An 18,811-nucleotide genomic window follows, 5' to 3' on the forward strand; every position below is an offset into this window, starting at 1 on the left:
ACACTGGATTCTACACATACATATCAAAACTTTGTCACGCTAGCAGAAGTTGTCTTTCTTAAGCCCCCAGATTAGAACCTCTTAGTAGAGAGTATCAGTACAGTATCAGAAATGACTTCATACATTTTAAGTACACTGAACCACTTAAAAATGAGTTTAAACCCAAGTGCTGAAACTTATAAATGACCCTAGAAACAGGTGATAAGGATATGCAAGTCAATGAAAGTCCAAGTCAAGCCACATACTTGAAAGATTTTTAATTTCAACACAGACACTTTCTGTTACACTGCTTTATTTTTATAGACCAGGGGAACATATGATGTATTACATCCAACAAATAAAACATAATGCATAGCTAAATGTCACACACAATGGGTATTTCCAACATGGGATTTTATAAAGGCTGGGTCTTGGTCACACTGTATATACTAATTAACTTTGTTAGTATCATGACATGCATCCAGCCGTGTCAGGCAGGAGACGGGGTTTGAATCGTCATTGGAGGAGAGAGCTTTTTCCTATTGGTATTGTAGGATTGTGGAACAAGATACATGGCGCGTTGGCTGAGGATCCTCAGATGAGATGGATCTTAGGAGATTCAAGAATTGTAGATTCTTGGATTTTACCTTCTAACTAGAAGGAACTACATGGAGCCAAATACCCTCCTCTCATTTGTAAATCTTCTTAAACTCTTATACTACAACACAAAAAATGCACTTGTGGTCTCATCTCTAGCAGGTGTAAATCCTGGGTGTGATTTTGTAACATTTCCCTGAGTAGTCACCTGAAGGCAAACGTGTAATTATAGGAAAGATGTTCTGAGACTGAATTGATCAATTCAACAAAAGTAGCACCCAATAGGCTAAAATTACAATAAAGCAGTCAATGTCAAAATATTAATCTTAAGGCAGACTATGTAAAAGTTTATTCAATGCAGCCTGTTGGGTAACTGAAAAGGTCACATTCATTTTGAAATATTTTCCCATTATATTTTACTTATCCTTTGTCAGGAGTCAGTTTAAAGCTGGACTGGGTGATATAATCTGATGGAACAAATGTTGTGGCAAAAGCATAAATTCATTTAATTCTTAGGCTCAAACACTAAGTGGCTGAGATAAAACCTGTAAAATTAATGGTGCTTTGTTGGAGCACCTTTCCCAGATCACACTGGCCAACTAACCTTCATCCTTGACTTTACTGGTAAAATCTTTAATCGACAACTCATTTTCAGCAGAAAGGCTTTTCTTCACAATTCTTTGACAAATTCCCCCCCAGAACAGTTTGCTAAAATCATCAAAATGTTTCAACAGTAAAGATTTGAGTCTCCAGAGATAAAAATCCAGAGAGAGATCATTGTGTGTTAACGTCATGGGGGACAATGTGTAGCTCATCATGAATACGAGTATTGACCGGCATCGCATTGCGAATGATAAAAACACATAGTGGAATCAGGCTCTTCCCATATGATGACACGGAGAAAGAGTTAAACTATAAACCACTCCTTGCCTTACCCTCTGTGCTCAAATATGTTTTACAGTAGTGGTGCACAACTCCAGGTCAGCATGTCTTATAGGTCTCTATCTGCAGCAACTAAAGAACTGGTCTGTTAAACTGGTCTACTTAAGACAGCAAGAGCTCTGTGATAGCTTTCTGGGATGGAGTTGCACAGCTATTTCAGATCAAGTGTGACCCAGTTCCAGGGGTGACTCCACACAAACCGAGTGGTTTGAGTTCATGTTACATGAATTATATTTGTATTGCTTCCAAGGGAAGCTTGAAACGATTGTTAGTAATAAACCTAAGTCATAGGATTGCTATTGGTGCTTAATTATTTTAACATTGTTTTACTTAAAAGTCATGAAATAAGGGAATCAAACTTTTTAAAACACCGAATGGACAGAGGAGTAACTATATTTTAGTAATTCTACATTAAAAGTTAATTTGACAATTGTTTGGGCAAACAACTTGACAGCTAAGTAACCCTATATTACAGTTGTATCCAGCAAGTAAATTCAATAAATGAAAGCACCCAAATGAGCCCACTGATCCAAATGCTTCTCTCTTGTATTCTTTATTCTATCCTAATTGAAATAAAGTCATGGCACCTGATCTTTTCTTTTCAACATGCAAAACGGAAACAAAAACATATGTGGTTGATTACTAATTGTATTGATTAAAAATCCTTAAACAGAACTTCATCACTTTAAGCAGTTCAGCATAAGTTTAGAATATTAAGATAATTAAGAACACTGTTAAGAAACACTTTTTATTTGCTAGTGCAAATTACAATATCCTTATTCACCAGGGGGTGAGGTTTGTCAGCCAAGCCCCTCACTGAACCCATTACCACACGGGGTCAAAATAATCTGAAAGCATCGTTTAGATGTAAGATAGCCGATGCCGACTGTTCAGCAAACCTGTGGAAGAGAGACATTGTTGAAAAAAAACAACAGAGTTGGGAGTAATTCCAAAACAGATTTGAGCAGCTGTCAGAGGGTGCATGGTGCTTTAACTGACATCACAAATAGCAAAACTATTCGTCAGGCAAGAGAACACCTGTGTACCCTATTGCATGAACAGGATACTTAATGGTTCTTTGAAGGTTTGGGTTTCATTTCAACTCCTTAGAAAACAATACAGAACGCAGAGCTAAAATTATTTGGGGATCAAATAGTGTCTGTTGCTTGTGAAAAACAAATGAAAAATTATATGGCCACTTTTTCACACATACTATAAATATATTTTAGTTTATCTTCGTTAGGTCCTCCAGCGTGATAATGGATAAATCGAATTGGTCTCAAGAAAGATTAATATAGAAATATTGAGGCGTTTTTCCTTCAAATTTCCTTCATGAGTTCATGAATGCTACTATCATGACAACAGAAAAATACACCGTAGAGCATGTTTTTTATGCCCTTAATGGACATTTGGAGATCTGTCTAAAAGTCATTAATGTACTGATGCAGTAATGAAGTAGCAGTATTCTTCTTTGCAACATCTACTGCATTCATTGTAACCTTAACTAATAAACAGCCTGGCTATTAGAGGCCTTTATACATGCTGGTTTTAAGTCTACATACCACTAAAGCATTAAGTGCCGTTGTTCAGTGATGTGAGCATAATGTTTTAATAGAGAAAACAGAATTTCCTGAGCGTTAATCTATAGGTAAAACTAGAAAAATACTTTAAAATCTCCAAGGCTGACTCATATTCTTTTGAAATACCAAAATATTGGATAAAAAGTTATACTTTCAGCACTGTTGAAAACATTTAAATAAAAGTATTCAAAATATTTTCAGAAAAGGGCAAAGACAGGAGAGGAATTACATTTTTCCTTTTAATGAAAAACAAAATGTATTTTTGGTCCCTAAAGCCAAGAACTCATGCCCTGCTGTATGAAACTGTAAATTGCTGGCTTGCTTGGGTGAAGTCCTCTTCTTCATGTCAGTAGTCCAGAAACCCACGCTGTGGTCACCCCTGTGACGGCTCCAACAAGGAACCTCAGTCCTGCTGCCCAGAGAGCTCCGGAGCTCCTGGGCCCCGCTTACCGGCCTTCCTCTCTCCAACAGCTTTTGTGTGCTGCACTGGACCGAGAGTTCAGTGTCCCTGCAGGCTGCTCTTAGCTCCCATCTCGATGGCGGTGGTGTCTCCTCCCTCTCCTGTGCCCGCTCGTCTCCCGGGTTGAGCTGTGGCTGCGGTGCCTGTGCCATCGGTGCCCGCTGGAGTGCCTCCTGGAGCTGCTCCGGCTCCGGCTGCGCCAGCCGTCGGCACTGCTGGAGTCCCTGCAGCGGCTCCTCCTCTCCCTGCTCCTGTCCCTTCCCCCCGAGCTATGGCACCGTCTGCGCCGACCGCGCTCCCTGTCCTCGCGGCTGGAGTTCCGGTGCCTCCTTGCTCGGCCGCCCTGCTGACGTTGGCCCGATCGGACCCCGTCAGCCTTTTTCTCAGAGGTCCGGGACCGAGGGCTCGGGTCCTTATTTTCCTCTGTGCACTCATAACCATTCACCGGGTTACACACCCCTCCATCGAAAGCCCCGTTCGCCATGGTGTCTGGACAGACGGCGCCGGCGAGGTGCTCGGGCTTTTCTGAATCGGAGAAGAAATCTGCGGAAGTGGGCCGCCCAGTCGGGCCTCTGGGGGCCGCTCCCTGGCCCCCCTGCAGCTCCGGCGCGCTGCTCTTCTTCAGGAGGTTGCACAGGAGTCTCTCCCTGAGCTCCCTCTCCCGCCGCTGCAGCTCCAGAGCCCGCGCCTTCTCCTCCTCCACGCGCCGCAGCTCGGCCTCCTGCAGCTGGCGCCTCTCCTCCAGCCGCAGCAGCCTGGCCCTCTCCGCCTCCAGCCGCTCCTGCTCCTGCTGCTTCTGAGCCTGCCGCACACACAAGAGCACCGCGGGGGGTCACAACGCGCACAGGGCGCCGCACGGCTTACCGCTACTACCGCTCAAGCAGGCAAACGCCAAGCACTGCGGAATAAGATAACGCATGTGTGAAGGCATCCCTGAAAGGGCTCGCTAGGTTGCTTGATTTTGTTCAACACTTTCTAACCACTCTATCAAATTCAGGGTCACGTAGGAGCCGGAGCCTATCCCAACAAGTCGCAGTCACAAAGCAGGATACACTCCGGATGGGAAGTCAGTACATTGTGGGGCACACTGGGACACATAGGGCTGAGTTCTTCCAGAAGCCAATTCAACTTTCCAGTATTTCTTTGGACTGAGGGAGGAAAACCACAAGAACGTGGGGAGAACATGCTTACCTTGGCTCTGCTAAGCAGTTCTGCAATAAGTCGAATGGATTCCAGGTTCCGCTGGGCCAGTAATACTTTCCTCTCTTCCAGTGCAATCTTCACCTGCAGTTTCTTCTGCTCCTCAGCTTGGTGCTTTTGGAACTTTTTGAGGTTTTTCTTCTCCTCACGTTCTTTTTGCTTCTGCTCCCTCTTCCTCAGCTTCTCCTCCCTTTTCCTCTCCTTCTCCTCCTCCTCCAGCTCTCTCTTTTTCCTTGAGGAAGAAATAACATAAACACCAAGAAGAAACCATGTATACACAAGTGGTTTCTGTAGGTTTCTCCACACTAGTCCTGAAATCACGGAAAGTACACCTCATGCAGTTTTTACACAAATAGCTGGACAACTCTATAAATGATCTATATATTAGATTATTTAACATTGCAGTACAATTCACAACTATAGATCGTGAATGCTGACCACACTATACCAGGGCATATCTGGGAAGAAATATCTTCATTTGAGAGTAATCATCACTTGGCTACATGCATGTTTCCAATGAAGTCCCAAATCCTCTGCAAGCACACAATAATGGCAGCAGTACACAGAGAAAGACAATTGCGTAGGAGGCCAGAGGGTATTAAACGTTCTTTTTTTGCTGGTCACACGGTACAAGGTTAGTAAGAGGGAATTGTCATGATGTACCGTGGTTGTGTTGCTCCTCCTTTCCCATCATGCATCTATAACAGACATGAGTAAAGGTCTGCCGTTACCTCTCTTCCTCCTTCCGCTTCTCCTCTTCCTCCTTCTCTTTCCGTTTCTGTTCTTCTCTCTGGCGCTCCAGGTCCTGGAGCTTCTGTCTCTCCTGCTGCCGCTTCTTTATTGCGGTATCGCTCAGGTGCTTGGTGGTGTCAAAAGTGATCTAGGAATCGCAACAAAAGCAGGTCTCTGAAGATTTAGCACGGCAGAGGCAGACCACGTTTCCACTGCCAGACATTTTAAGGACAAATTCCTTCAAGTGTCCAGCTGACAAAAATGTTAGGCAATTCAGAGTGATCCCGAGAGAATTAGAAAGGAAAAAGGGAAAACTCAGTAGCCGAGTGTAGGGGAGGTGAAAATCTTGGCTTTTCCAGTCCTTGCCAGTTCAAGGTTTTCACTGCCTCAATAATTACTACTGAATTGATCCGTAAATCATAATTCACACTGCTGTTAGAGACCATTTCAACAGTTAGGAAACGGGTGCAATGTGGTAGTTAGTACAACTGCTCAATATGTATTTAACCCAGGAAATCTTTTTTCTTCATCTAGCAGAATTCTTCATTACAATAATGAAGCCCCTTTTTTAACTTATCCATTTGCACGATTAAAATTATTACTAAACAAAACTCTGCTCTTAAACTGTCAGAGATTTCAGATTAGCTTTCAAATTTTAGATGCAATGTAGAACTAGCAGCAGTTATATTAATTCTCATAAGCATGTAAAAATAAATGGCTTATGAGCTGGAACAAAGCCCTGACATAAACAGTGTTCTCCTTCTCTATTTTCACTGGCTGACAAGTCCCATAAACCCACAACTTTACAATTGGCCCATAATTGTCTCATTATTTTAGTGGATTTGTATTTTTTCTTTCTTCATTTTTCTCCTTATTATTGTACTCATCTTAGTTAAGTTGTACTTATCTAATCATTCTCCCCCTCATCCACCAAATAGTGAATATACAAGGGGATTCTTCTGAAGCTTTTATACTGTCAACAAAATAGGACGGTTAAAGAAAGTAAGCAATCAAAAAAAAATTAATACCATTGTCTTAAGTAGACAACACGTGCCAAAGTTCAGAGAGGTCCACAAAAGTATATAATTCTGAATATATCCAAACTGAAAACACTTGATTTTAATTTTTGAATTTTCAGGACACAGACGGGCTGGAAAATGTCTATGAATTCCAGCCAGTGGACTGTTTTTCAGTGCCACCTATTCAAATGGAACCCTCTACGATCTTATTCCATGATAACTGGAAGCACATCCCCCCTCAATGCAGCCAAGCTCCACTTGTACTAAGGAGAGTAAAGCCGATTAAAGTGAGAGACTTAAATTAATTGTCTTGTCCAAAACATGTCCAGGCCATTCAGGAGAATTAAGGATCGTCTCAGAGCATCTGTTAAGAGAAATGCCACCAAAATCTCTCCAGATCTACCGTATAAACTGAACTATACAAGAGAGCTGCTTTCAAATGCATTTGCGTGCAAGACAATCAAAAAGAAGACATCTGGAGAAACACTGCGTCAGAGCGCCTACCTTGATATTACACGCCACGGCCTTCCCATCTTCTCCGTTATACATCAGCTTCATTCCCCGCAGGGCATCCATTGCCTTAACGAAGCCTATGTACTCCTGGTACTGCACATAGGCCTCGAAGTTCAAATGGCCGCCAAAGCTGAAGGTGTGGAAGTTCTTGTCCATCATCTCCTCCCTGTAAGGGTCCAGCATGGGAATGTCGACGTTGCGGATCCTGCCGAAGACCTCGAACACGGTCCGCAGCACGTTCTCACACGGCTTCTCCGAGGACGAGCCCTTCGGGGCGAACCACTTGCAGGGCAGCCCCTCTAAGTGGATGGTGTCCGGCCGCTCGCCGGGGAGAGTCTCGTTCATGTCCCTGGCGTCTCGGAAGAACGAGTCCCAGTCGTGGCGGGTCGGGAAGTCGATCTTGTACTCCGCGGCCCGGACTTTGAGGATGTCGGTGAAGCCGCTCAGCTTTATCGTCTTCCCATCGAGTTTGGCCAGGAACGTCCGAACGATGCCCCGGTTCTCCACCTCGCCCTCGAAGCGGATGAACTCCATGGTGCTCTTGGCGATGCGCAGGGTGGAGAACTGGTCGGGCTGCACCATGGCCTTCAGCCTCTCCATCACCTCCCAGTTGGAGATGGACTTGCCCGGCTGCTTCAGCTGGGGCAGCCCCACGCTGACGGTGAGTTTAGCGATGGGTTTCAGGTAGAGGCCTTGGGAGGAGCACAGCTTCACCGCTTCTGACGTGTCGTGGACTATTGTGGTCGCCATACTCGCCGCATGCGACTGTGGTGAAAAACATAAAGGCGTGTTCCTTAACATAGAGAGCTCATCATCAAGCACATCTCTTGCATATCCTAATCGAGCCTATAAACATATACATGGATGTTAATCCAATACACCTTTAGCTCTTCAGAATTTCACACTTCCTCCCTTCTTTTGAACGATAATTCACTAAGTCATATTTCAACTTAACAAAAACCGACTAAACTCCAGGAGTGAAATATGAGTTAAATGAGGGATTATTGGGATTACTGATCAGTGTCACCCTCTGACTGAAGGAATGATGACGCAAAACACTCAGAAACCGTTTGAAATGAAAAGTTTGCCTTGTGCTCTAATGAGGAGAGTTATTGCGGTTAATTTTAGTAAGTTTGTAGGGACCCCAGGGGTTAGAAAAAATTCACAAGCATCAAAAACGAGCTCAAAACTAAAATGACCTATGCATTTCACACAAATTTGTTAGAAGAAATATACACACCCCGAGGCCACGTGAAATGCAACACTCAAATCCTGCTGATTGAATCAAATATTTTAAACAGATAACTATCACTGACAAAGTTACAGAAACCACCCAAAAACACAAATCCAAGAATGGTGTTTTTAGTATGAAATGTGACAATACTGTAAAAATGAAAATATTAAAAGTCATAGTTATCCTACTGTCCATGGCCCACAGAAGATTGTGATTTAGAACTTACTTGTCAACATTTCCCTTAAAAGGCCTCCAAAAAGATCACTGATGCTGAATCCACTAACATTAGCCATTTTAAACCAAATATCAAACAGTGTGCACCTGGTGTTAATTCCTGAGATTCCATAACTGCAACCCAGTTGTTATCCAAAGAAACAATATATTCCAAAGAACCAACATATTTGACAAATATCTCAAATGTAAATAACACTGTGCACGATGAAACCATGTGTCACATCTTCATTGTGCATCAGTACATAGATTATATCTTCCACATGGCAAGCATCAAGAGCAACTACAAGCTCTAAAATTTAAAACAAAAGCTGTGTTTGAATATAATGTGATATATAGTTTGAAAAGAAACTACATTCTGCATTTAGACAGGAAAGTATATGTACAACAGATATATTTAATAGGTACAATTAAGGGCATATTTGGAAGAGACTCTCTGTTCCCCAAATTAAATCCCAGGGTAAGGTAGTCCAATGTAGCCAAGTAACAACTCAAATCTACTTTGAACATCTGGACAACTTGCATTTAGCTGAGGATTTGTCTGGAGTCTGTTCGTATGAAAAGCTCAGCTAAGCGTTATAATAATTTAATACATCAATGACTTAAAGGTATTTTCATAGGAACTCTGCAATGCTACACAATCTAGATGCTATGCTTGTCTAAAGGCTGGCAACAATGATCCAAGACGACTCCTGGAAAGAGACACCTGCGTTTTGAGACTTTTTTTTTAACCTAAAAGACGTTGTAGCTTTTAAATGTCAGAAAAAGGTTTGCAACTAAACTTAGAAACAGTATTCCACCTGTCGTTGTCCATTGTCATTAGGGCACCTATGAGGAGCTGTTCAGACAGCAATAAGAGCTTGCCGGTGTTGGGAGCTATTTGCTTAATGTCTTGTAAAAACTACACCATTAGCGAGCTACTTTCTAGATCAAGGCAGGTTTTGATCACTCAAGAATTAAAATAAGAGGTAAACTGAAATAAAGCCAGAAAATACAGCGGGGATCCAGAAGCCAGGTTAAGAACCTTGTCTTCATGTGACTGGTGCCAGACCCGATTCGGTAACACGAACTCTTTTCTGAACGAGCAGTGCTGTGCAAAATGAAAAAGCGACAGTCCTGGCAGACTAGCGATTTCATTCAGCTGCATCCATTTTGACTTTCACTTTACACACGAAGATAAAATCCCGAGTCCCCAGCGACTTCACAGACGAAGATGAAACGAGTAGAAGTCACTCACCTGACCCTGCTCCGCAACACAACCGTCCACTCTATGTCACCTTTAAACAAACTGTATTGTCCTAAATCATAAATTATAAATCATAAATCGTACAAAACGACTTGACCTGTTTTCTTTTATCGCTATGCTACCAGTGACCTACCTGTGATCGCTGCTGTAGAAAAATCTAGTCAGTTTTGTTGTTCAATCAACACGAGCAAAGAAAGTTCCTGTATGACGTAATTCCGCTTCCGTCATGGAAGGAGGGATGTGATTGGTTCGATAACTTCGGGTGGGCTGAAACTCTGGATACTCCGGCCTCTTGCACAGCGCTGACTAGGGGCTGGCTGTCTTCTGGGAGCATGCACTCGTACTGGTACTTGTAGTAGTAATAATAACGCAGAAGTGCCCATCACCTGTCTTGGAGGACTACAGTTCTGATGCATTTAAAATTTTCATAGGTTAGGAGTAGCTTAAAAGCTAGGAAAGTTTTTAAACCACTCTGATCAAGCCAATATTTAGTTCAACTGGGTCATTAAGCTAAGAGCTGAATTGGAAAAGAAACCACCAGAAACTGCGCTCCTGCGGCATTTTTACTAATACTGACAGAATTATCAGTCATTTCAAACCTATTCGATCTGATTGTAGCATTTAAGCTAATTTAATTTACACTTTAGACGTTTTAAAATGTATTTCCTTGCATCATTATCATTGATCTTTTAGGACTTAAAAGGACGCACATATAAGCTGTAAATTAATTTTGAAGACAGAAAGCGATTTGCTACATTTTCAAACAATACAAATATGACATTATTTTACCACAGAACTGAAATGCAAATGAAACGTTGTTGCGGTTTTTGTTGGCTGAACCAAATTGTAGGAGCTTAATTGAATTGATCTTCTAGCTTTGTGCCGCAAGAGGGCGGCATGAGATCATTTTTTAAACCTTCTGGCATGCGTTAGCGGTGCAGTGGTTAGTATTGCTAAATCGCTGCGCTGGAGCTCCGGGTTTGATTCCAGACCTGGGATGCTATCTTCGTGGAGTCTGTAATCCTGTGGGTTTACTCCGGTTTCCTCCGAAAGTCCATCGACACACTGCTGGGTTAATTGTCTTCTGTGAAAACTGACCCTGGTGTAAGATCGTGCACGTCTGCGTGTGCCCTAAGATGGACTGTCTTCCTGGCTAGTTTGTATTCCGCCTTGGTGGCGCCCAGTGATTCCAGGGATAGGATCTGGGCCTGCTCCTGGATTGGATAAGCAATTATTGAAAGTGAAGTGATGCAGATATTAATCTGTCAATTATTTTGGCTAAATACTTCATCCACAAAAGTAAATGGTTTTATACCCTCTATTCATGCTTTTCAATCAATCAATGTTTATTTATCAAATGCACAACAATACAGCATGCAGCAGTAGTTGCTGGCAATGAAATGTCTTTTCTAGGATTTGGCGTCCTGGCCTAATTTCCCATTGGCCCTTACCAATCATGGCCTCCTAATAATCCCCATCTATGAATTGGCTTCATTACTCTGTTCTCCTCCCCACTGATAGCTGGTGTGTGGTGAGCGTTCTGGCGCACTATGGCTGCCGTCGCATCATCCAGGTGGGGTGCACATTGGTGGTGGTGGAGGGGAGTCCCCATTACCTGTAAAGCGCTTTGAGTGGACTGCCAGAAAAGCGCTATATAAGTGTAAACAATATTATTATTATTATTATTATTATTATTATTATTATTATTATTATTATTATTATTATTACATGAAGTTAAGGTGTTTTTTTTCCAAACACAACGTTTCTCATCATTAAATCACACCGCGCATAGATTACACCTACTGTAGGGCACTGGAGTGCCAGTGTGATCTAAAAATATGTGCAACAACCTGCAAGACAAATCATTTTATGTGTAAATAAACACGGGATCGCAACCTCTTTTTAACTTTTATTGTGACTTACTGCAGAATACAGTACATTAAATAAATATAATTAAAATAAGGAATTTGTTCTCCCTGAAGAAGGAAATATTTACATTTTCCATTCCTGGTCTCTGTATCTGCCGAGTCTCAAAGCTGAGGGTGACTTCGCAAACTCTGCACAGGAATTTCCCAAGTGAATAAAGACTATTATAGGTGTATTTTGCACGAGCATGTGTACAGTAAAATACTTATCCCCGTCGACTCAAAGTAGAGCCTCTGTATTTATTAGGCTTTTTTAGTAGTGGAAGTATACAGTCAGTGTAAGGGTTTTTAGTATTGAATGAACTACATCTCTTAACTATAACAGGCTATAACAGGAACTTAAGAGAAGTTTTGATTCAACCCAATAAACGTCGTTATTGTGAATTGTATCCACATTTATATAACCCTTCTTAACACAGGAGTCATATATGATTAAAAGACTCACTGCTTTGTGATACTGAAAATAAATGTTGCATTTATCATTAATACAGCATTTACGGGATTATAGAACAGTAATGTAAGCATACATCTAATCGTGCTATCACTAAATATTTTAAAACAAACGTTCCGGTTTCTCATCGCTAACGGTTGATCGGTTGTGTTTTCGCCATCTGGCGAAAACAGCGAAGTGTGAAACAAAGTCATCAAGTGAAGTGAGACATGTATAATTCATAGGAATGTTTCAATTCAACAGTTGTAGTGTTGCTATGGTAGTGATTATGAGGATAAGCCGTAGATAATACCTGCTGGGTCTTGTTAAGACAATACTCGTTCTCCTTCACTCCTGAATGGAAAAAACATTTTTTTTAGTTAATAGTTTCTGACAGTATTCATGCTCGACTCTAAACCATAATGAGTTTATGAATAGCCACATTGTTCATAGATTATTAATAACAGTTGAAAATTAGCTCCTGCTGAAAAAAATGTTCATGTGTCCCTTGAACTATAAAACAGTACAGTAATAATAGCGTAACTATTTCTATTATATACCCTTTATGGTTTTTTTTTAATAATCCCTTTAAAGGACAAAGCTAATGCCAGCCAATGAGAGACATCAGACTTTCTCTGTATTACAGTGATGTATAGCAAATGGCAGAACTGGGCCTCTCTTTGCCAGTAACTGCAGATTTTGCACGAATTAATGGCCCAGGTGTTGAAAAGCAAGCCAGCGTAGACAGCTGGTGGTAGCTATCAGGAAAAAGGGGGAGGGCATCCTTAGAGCTAGACAGAAATACAAAGGCCACTCGATGAATGTTATAGCTTGGTGCAATTCCAAATTTGAAAGTGATTGTGGAGAGGGCAGAGGCACTTGGAATGGTGATTGTCATAGCCGTTGATTGCGTGTCATCTCCAGGTCCACTCACAGCCATTCCTCATCTAGTAGCCTGGCAGTGTCACTAACACTTGGCACCACAGCAAAGCAGGACAAGGACTTCCACATCCAGTTACAATCAGCTAGTGCTATAGCAAGAAGTGCCATCACAGGTTCTTGAAACAGGCTGATTACTGACAGGGCAGACCAGAAACACCTGCCAGACTATGGCTCGTGGTTCTGAAGGCCTTTTCAAGGTCAGAGTCCTACTCATTAATTAATTATTCCTTACACTTACCTTATGTAGCTCTTTTCTGGACACTCCACTCAAAGTGCTTTACAGGTAATGGGGACTCCCCTCCACCACCAGCACTGTGCAGCCCTCATCTGGATGATGGTGCACCAGTACGCTCACCACACATCAGCTATCAGTGGGGAGGAGAACAGAGTCATTATGCCAATTCATAGATGGGGATTATTAGAAGGCCCATATTTTTAACGACCAGGGGGAAATTTGCCCAGGACACTGGGGTAACATCCCTACTCTTTTCAAGAAACGCCCTGGGATTTTCATTGACCATAGAGAGTCAGGACCTCGGTTTTACGTCTTATCTGAAGGATGGGGCCTCTTTACAGTATACTGTGGTTTCCCTGTCACTATTCAGGGACATTAGGATCCACATAGCAGGGTGAGCGCCCCACACTAACCCCCCTTCTAGCAGCAACCTTAGGTTTGTGGGTTGCCAGTTGTGAGATGCAGGGTGATATAGATGCTGGCTAGATTATTACATCAAATTAACTTTGACTTTCATGGGAGCTAACAAAGGCGGCCTTGGCCGAGGAAGATGAGAGGGCACAAATGTCTTCTGATCAATCTGTGTTTAATCTGAGCTCTGCTGATGGTCTGCTGTGTGTCCTGCATACCAAGGAAACTGGGATTTTACGCAAAGGAGGAGGAGTGATGGTGTGGCGTGCAAGCAGTGCCCAGTTCCATCAGAACTTCTCTCACTGCCCAGTGTTATGGCATCAATATCTTGGGAAACATCCTCCAGCCAATGTTAGTGCAACACAAGACATGTCCGACATACCACTGGTCATTCCTACACAACCAGGGTTATACACATATCCTCCTGCACACCAACGTTCAATCCATTTGAATTTGGACACGTGCAAAGCGAGCAGGAACACTGAATTGACGTATCTGCAGGAAGCTGAGAGATGAAAGAGATCTGGCTGTGTACGTAGATTCCTCCATGTCTGAATGGAATGCAGAGAAATATTACAAAAGCGAGCAGAATGTTTGGTTTATGTACCAAGGAATGAAGGTATCATGGGAGATTAGACTTCTCTCCTGGATCATCTGATATGAACTCAGCCCTTGTAGCTGAGGTTTTGCAGCGCTATTGCACAGCTCATCCACAATAACTGGTGAGATACGTGCACTGATGTCTTAGGCCACAGACATGCATCAGGGCACAATGTGGTCACCTCCATTAATTTGCATCTATTATATCACAACCAGTCCATAGCAGTGGGATTATTGCTTACCGTATCAATAAACTGAACCAAGCAATGAATATGCCATATGTACCTTCAAGAAGACATAAAGTGATTTTATGTAAAAATATAAGAAAAACTGCAAAAGAGAGGACCCATGTAGTGAAGCTAGATGCAGAAAATATCAACCAGTTGATTCTTGAAGGGGTTTGGGGCTTCAGACTACCCACATATCTTTGTTTAAAGAGCTGTTTGCTATTCTCCAACCTAAAGGAATGATCTTCTCAGTTTCCACTTGTGAGCCCTGTGCCCTTGTTTTGTGGATAAATTGGATCCTATCTCATTCTCCTCAGACCTTCATATAATCTCCTCTTGATCTCCCTTATTCTAAACTAAGGAAATCAAATTCCTTTATCGTGAGCATACCGTATATGACAACGTCCCACAAGAAATGATTTTTGATGCGCTTCTTGAGCACTTTTTAAGCTAATAACATCCACCCGTTTCCATCGCAGGAGACAAACAGATTCAAACACGCCCACACTCACATTAGGGCCAGTTTTCCCAGAAACCAATTCATTTACCAGCCTGCCTATGTGCCAAAAACCAGGAATTATATACAGTAATCAAGTATTGTGTTTGCTTTTTCACTTCCCTACATTCTCCTGGTGAGGTCACATTACACTTTACAATTCTATTGCCTCACAGCATGTATTTGTGTAGTAAGAAAACATGTTTTTTTTCAGGCTTGTTAGAAGTTGTAAAAATGAGCACTGGGCTTTTTTTTTCAGATGAGGTCTCAACTCCTTGCACCCTGGTTATCTGGGGAATCAATGAACTGACAGTGAATCGGGTGAATCACAGTAGTTTACATTCTTCCTGTCAGCACTTTGTAATCGAGTTCCTTCTACGTGCAGCTCCAGATACACACTCCTGCAGTCCACTCCCTGGAACATCAGAAAGGCATTTTGTCGGTTGATGTTGTGTTTGTCTCCCCTGTCTTCTCACTTGAAAGGCACAAAACCAATAATTCAGTTTTAAAAAACCTTATATGTTTATAGCGCTGACACACTATTGAGTAGGTGGAAAACATTTTCAGTCTCAGTGAAAGATCTACTGTTTCCACTATGCTTAACTGTAAAATGCTCCAATAACTGATATTTCAATGGGATTATTTATAGTAAAACTGTCTTACATACCCATCTGCAGTGAATTCATTTTTTGTAAGATGAATGACAGTTCTTCATCCAAGCTGCACAATAGAATTTATCTGGTCTTCAATTTATGGAGTTCTTCAAGCCCAAGAGAAAGTATGTATCCATGTAAAATAATGAACACATTACAGGGCTACATGCAGTGTTACAACTATAGTACAGTAGGATGAAAAAACAACAATTCAGAAAAAACATGGTGGTTTTGCTTTATTTATTGAAATTTCTCTTATTACCCTCAACATTTGAATGTTGGAAATACTGATCAGCTTTCATATTTGTAGAACATTGGTTGCTGATTCACACAAATTCATGCTAAAATGTAAATATTAAACAAAGTTATATTGAATGTGGTGGTACAATGCTCTCTGAAATCAATAGTGGACTTCTGAATTAGAATTTTCTAGTCTTTATTGTAGTGTAATATTGTGTAATTTGAAGTAAAAGCTAAATTAATAATATATAATAAAACTATTCCAAAAATATAATACAGAAAAAAACATGGGCATATTAATAACGAGGGAGATGTCAGCAGAGGGAGAAGTATCGATGAAAGTCAAATGGAGGTGTTGTAAAATCAGGATTAAGAAGCCAATCCGAAGACCCCTCAGTTATAAAAAGGTGAATTTAAATCATCACTAGGTTCTATGAAATATTTTAAGGCGTAATTTGAAGCTTATTGCATCCTGAATAATATCTGTCTGGTATCTAAACCTTAGGCAAAACCATTTAATCAGACATCCTGGCACATGTAATTAAATTGAACTAGAGCATCATTTATTATTCATTTATTCCACTATGTATTAAACGTGGGACATGGTAACCTAGATACTGACAGATGTACAGTACTTGCAATAAAGTACTAAAGAATTATTTTAAGAATTCATGCTTTCAGGCACTAATAGCACTTTGGACTGATACAGTTTCTTTTTGATCATGGGGCAACTTTAAATTGTTTTAAACTTGTTCTAAATAATTGTTCTAGCAACTTCAAAAAGGACAGTGCACTTTATGCACACTTTATATCATGCTTAGCAAAACATAATAAACAGGGAAATGGGAATCTTAAAAATAAAATAATTTGAAGACCATTTAGAATTTAGGTAAGATTAAAGTTGTTTTAGTAAAAGCACAATCATTCTACAGTGAAGGTTTTGAGAGTGTTCAGTCGTAGTGGATAACCAATTTTAACCTCCTTTACAACAACAATAAACAATTTATTTCCCCTTGAGTCTATGGAGTTATTGCTTCAAATGCTCCACATGAAACCTAATTTAAATCTTCTAGTACGTCTTACAGAAGCCAGACAGAATTATGTATGGTCACCGAACAAGCCTGGGAAAGGCACATGTGCAGAAAACTGCAGAAAACAATCTTTTTTCCAACTTTTAAAATCAGAACGCAAAAACAACACTCTGTAGTTTTCATCACATAGCATGAACATCCACTGGTTTATAAAAGCCTGACCAAGCTAGTCAGATTTACATGTTGTTTAACCAAAATGATGAACCAGCATGAATTCAATTAAATATGAACCACTGGCATATTAACTTTCAAAGTTTAAAAGTCAAAATATTATTAGCATTCCTTTTCGATTGAGTGGCTGTTTTGCATTGTTAAGGCCTCAGCTCTTTTTCAGACAGAAAAACAAATGGAGTGACCTTAACATCAGACTTCAACATATTAACTTGTCGTAGGAGTAAGAAAGCAGAGCTCATCCAGCTCCTTACGTAGTTTCAAACATGTCAGCCTTCAGCCTTTGAGATGATCATAAAACATCCCACCTCCCACCCACTCAGCCAAAAGTAGTACAGTCCTTGATTTGAACTGTTCCAAAAGAAGTGAGAGAGGCAATTGTGAGAGGAAAGATTGGAAATGTATTTTGTGGGGGTAAAAGAATTGCTTGCCCAATCAGAAACATGAAATATCAAAGCCCAATTACTGTGAAGCTGTAAACATTTGTTTTTGAGAAATAATTGGTTTTGAGAAATAACCGCGTGTCGCTTCTTTCATTAGAACGTCTCTTAGAAAAGGATCTCTATTCCTTTCTAAACGTTCTGTGATGTTTTCAGTAAGCACTTCTCTTTGAGCAGATCGAGCTGTGTCTGCTGGATCAGCAATGTGTGGTTTATGATTAACACAACTTGTGGCCAGCTATGGTTTCAATGAAACCCAAAAGAAGCAGTATAGCAAAATAAATGTGAAGTGACAGGATTATATTGCGTCAGTATTCAAGCAGAATAAGTCCAATTTGGTAAATGGCATTTTTTTTTTCAATTAACGGCATAGTTCTGAATTTGGATCTTTACCAACAATTACCCATGCACAGAAAAAAACTGTCACTAAACTGCTAGTCAGAATTCATTAAAGCAACGACAACTGTAAACACAACCTAATCATATAAAAAGATGTATAGCTTTAGATGCAGTGTAATAACCAGCATTAGTATGCCATTGAATTTAATTTGAATATTTATAAAATTCAGAATACATACAGCAAAAGACTGCAGCATTTCTTGAGCATGAGAGACCTTTGCACAGTGCCAACCTCCATTTGCTGGAAAGAGCAACCACAAATTTGGAAAGAACCACCTATTCACCTTTAGGTCCTACAGTTTGGTTTTCAGGACCCAATGACAAACTGAAACTTTTCCCATGGGAAACTGCATATTCAGCTTAAAATATGCAGAAGAGAAGATCATTCACCAGAATAGCCAATATTTCAGTAGGTAATACAATGTACAGTCCAACAATATAAATTGAATTGTTCCTTCTTGTGTACTTTCTTCATAGAACACTAACTACCTGATATGTTGTTCTTGAATGGCAAAGTCCTGCAAACACATTATGAAGACTGAATTGCAATTGTATTTGCCAAGCTATAAGGTATATAGAAGCTATAAGGTGGGTTTGACATGCTAGGGTTGAGCAACAATCCACTCCGAAATTCTTGAACTTTCTTAGTACCAGAGTAAAAAAAAAATCTATATTCCTGAGTGCACAAAGGTCACTTAAATACTGGTCAGGGATAACATTGTTCCGATAACCTACATTGCCTAAATGACACAATGTGAAAACTGATGTAATTTAAGTAAAAAGACAATCACGTGGTTGATTTATCCAGGAAAAAATAA

General features: G+C 40.7%; 1 protein-coding gene across 2 annotated transcripts; it reads right to left on the reverse strand.

Annotated features, from left to right (window-relative positions):
- Positions 1–237: 237 nt before the first annotated feature.
- Positions 238–10,093, reverse strand: akap17a (A kinase (PRKA) anchor protein 17A). 2 transcript variants are annotated; one of them, XM_006638018.3, is made up of 5 exons: positions 9,867–10,093; positions 7,014–7,787; positions 5,490–5,638; positions 4,750–4,990; positions 238–4,360 (listed from the first exon to the last, which is right to left on the reverse strand). In XM_006638018.3, exons 2-5 carry the CDS (start codon positions 7,770–7,772, stop codon positions 3,620–3,622), a joined length of 1,890 nt encoding a protein of 629 aa, XP_006638081.2. In that variant the 5' UTR covers positions 7,773–7,787; positions 9,867–10,093; the 3' UTR covers positions 238–3,619. The 2 variants fall into 2 exon arrangements, with proteins under 2 accessions (XP_006638081.2, XP_069053594.1); XM_069197493.1 differs by lacking the exon at positions 9,867–10,093 and adding an exon at positions 9,725–9,860.
- Between the last annotated feature and the right edge of the window lie 8,718 nt (positions 10,094–18,811).

The sequence above is a fragment of the Lepisosteus oculatus genome, chromosome 13 (genome assembly GCF_040954835.1).
Source record: "Lepisosteus oculatus isolate fLepOcu1 chromosome 13, fLepOcu1.hap2, whole genome shotgun sequence".
Classification (NCBI taxonomy): domain Eukaryota; kingdom Metazoa; phylum Chordata; class Actinopteri; order Semionotiformes; family Lepisosteidae; genus Lepisosteus; species Lepisosteus oculatus.

Bases quoted from the DNA above. Each gene is read 5' to 3' on its own strand.
- akap17a (XM_006638018.3), bottom strand. From the start codon at position 7,772: ATGGCGACCACAATAGTCCACGACACGTCAGAAGCGGTGAAGCTGTGC. The intron at 5,639-7,013 runs GTAGGCGCTCTG...TGCGATTCCTAG, and splicing joins CCGTGGCGTGTAATATCAAG to ATCACTTTTGACACCACCAA. The intron at 4,361-4,749 runs GTAAGCATGTTC...TGTGTGCGGCAG, and splicing joins AACTGCTTAGCAGAGCCAAG to GCTCAGAAGCAGCAGGAGCA.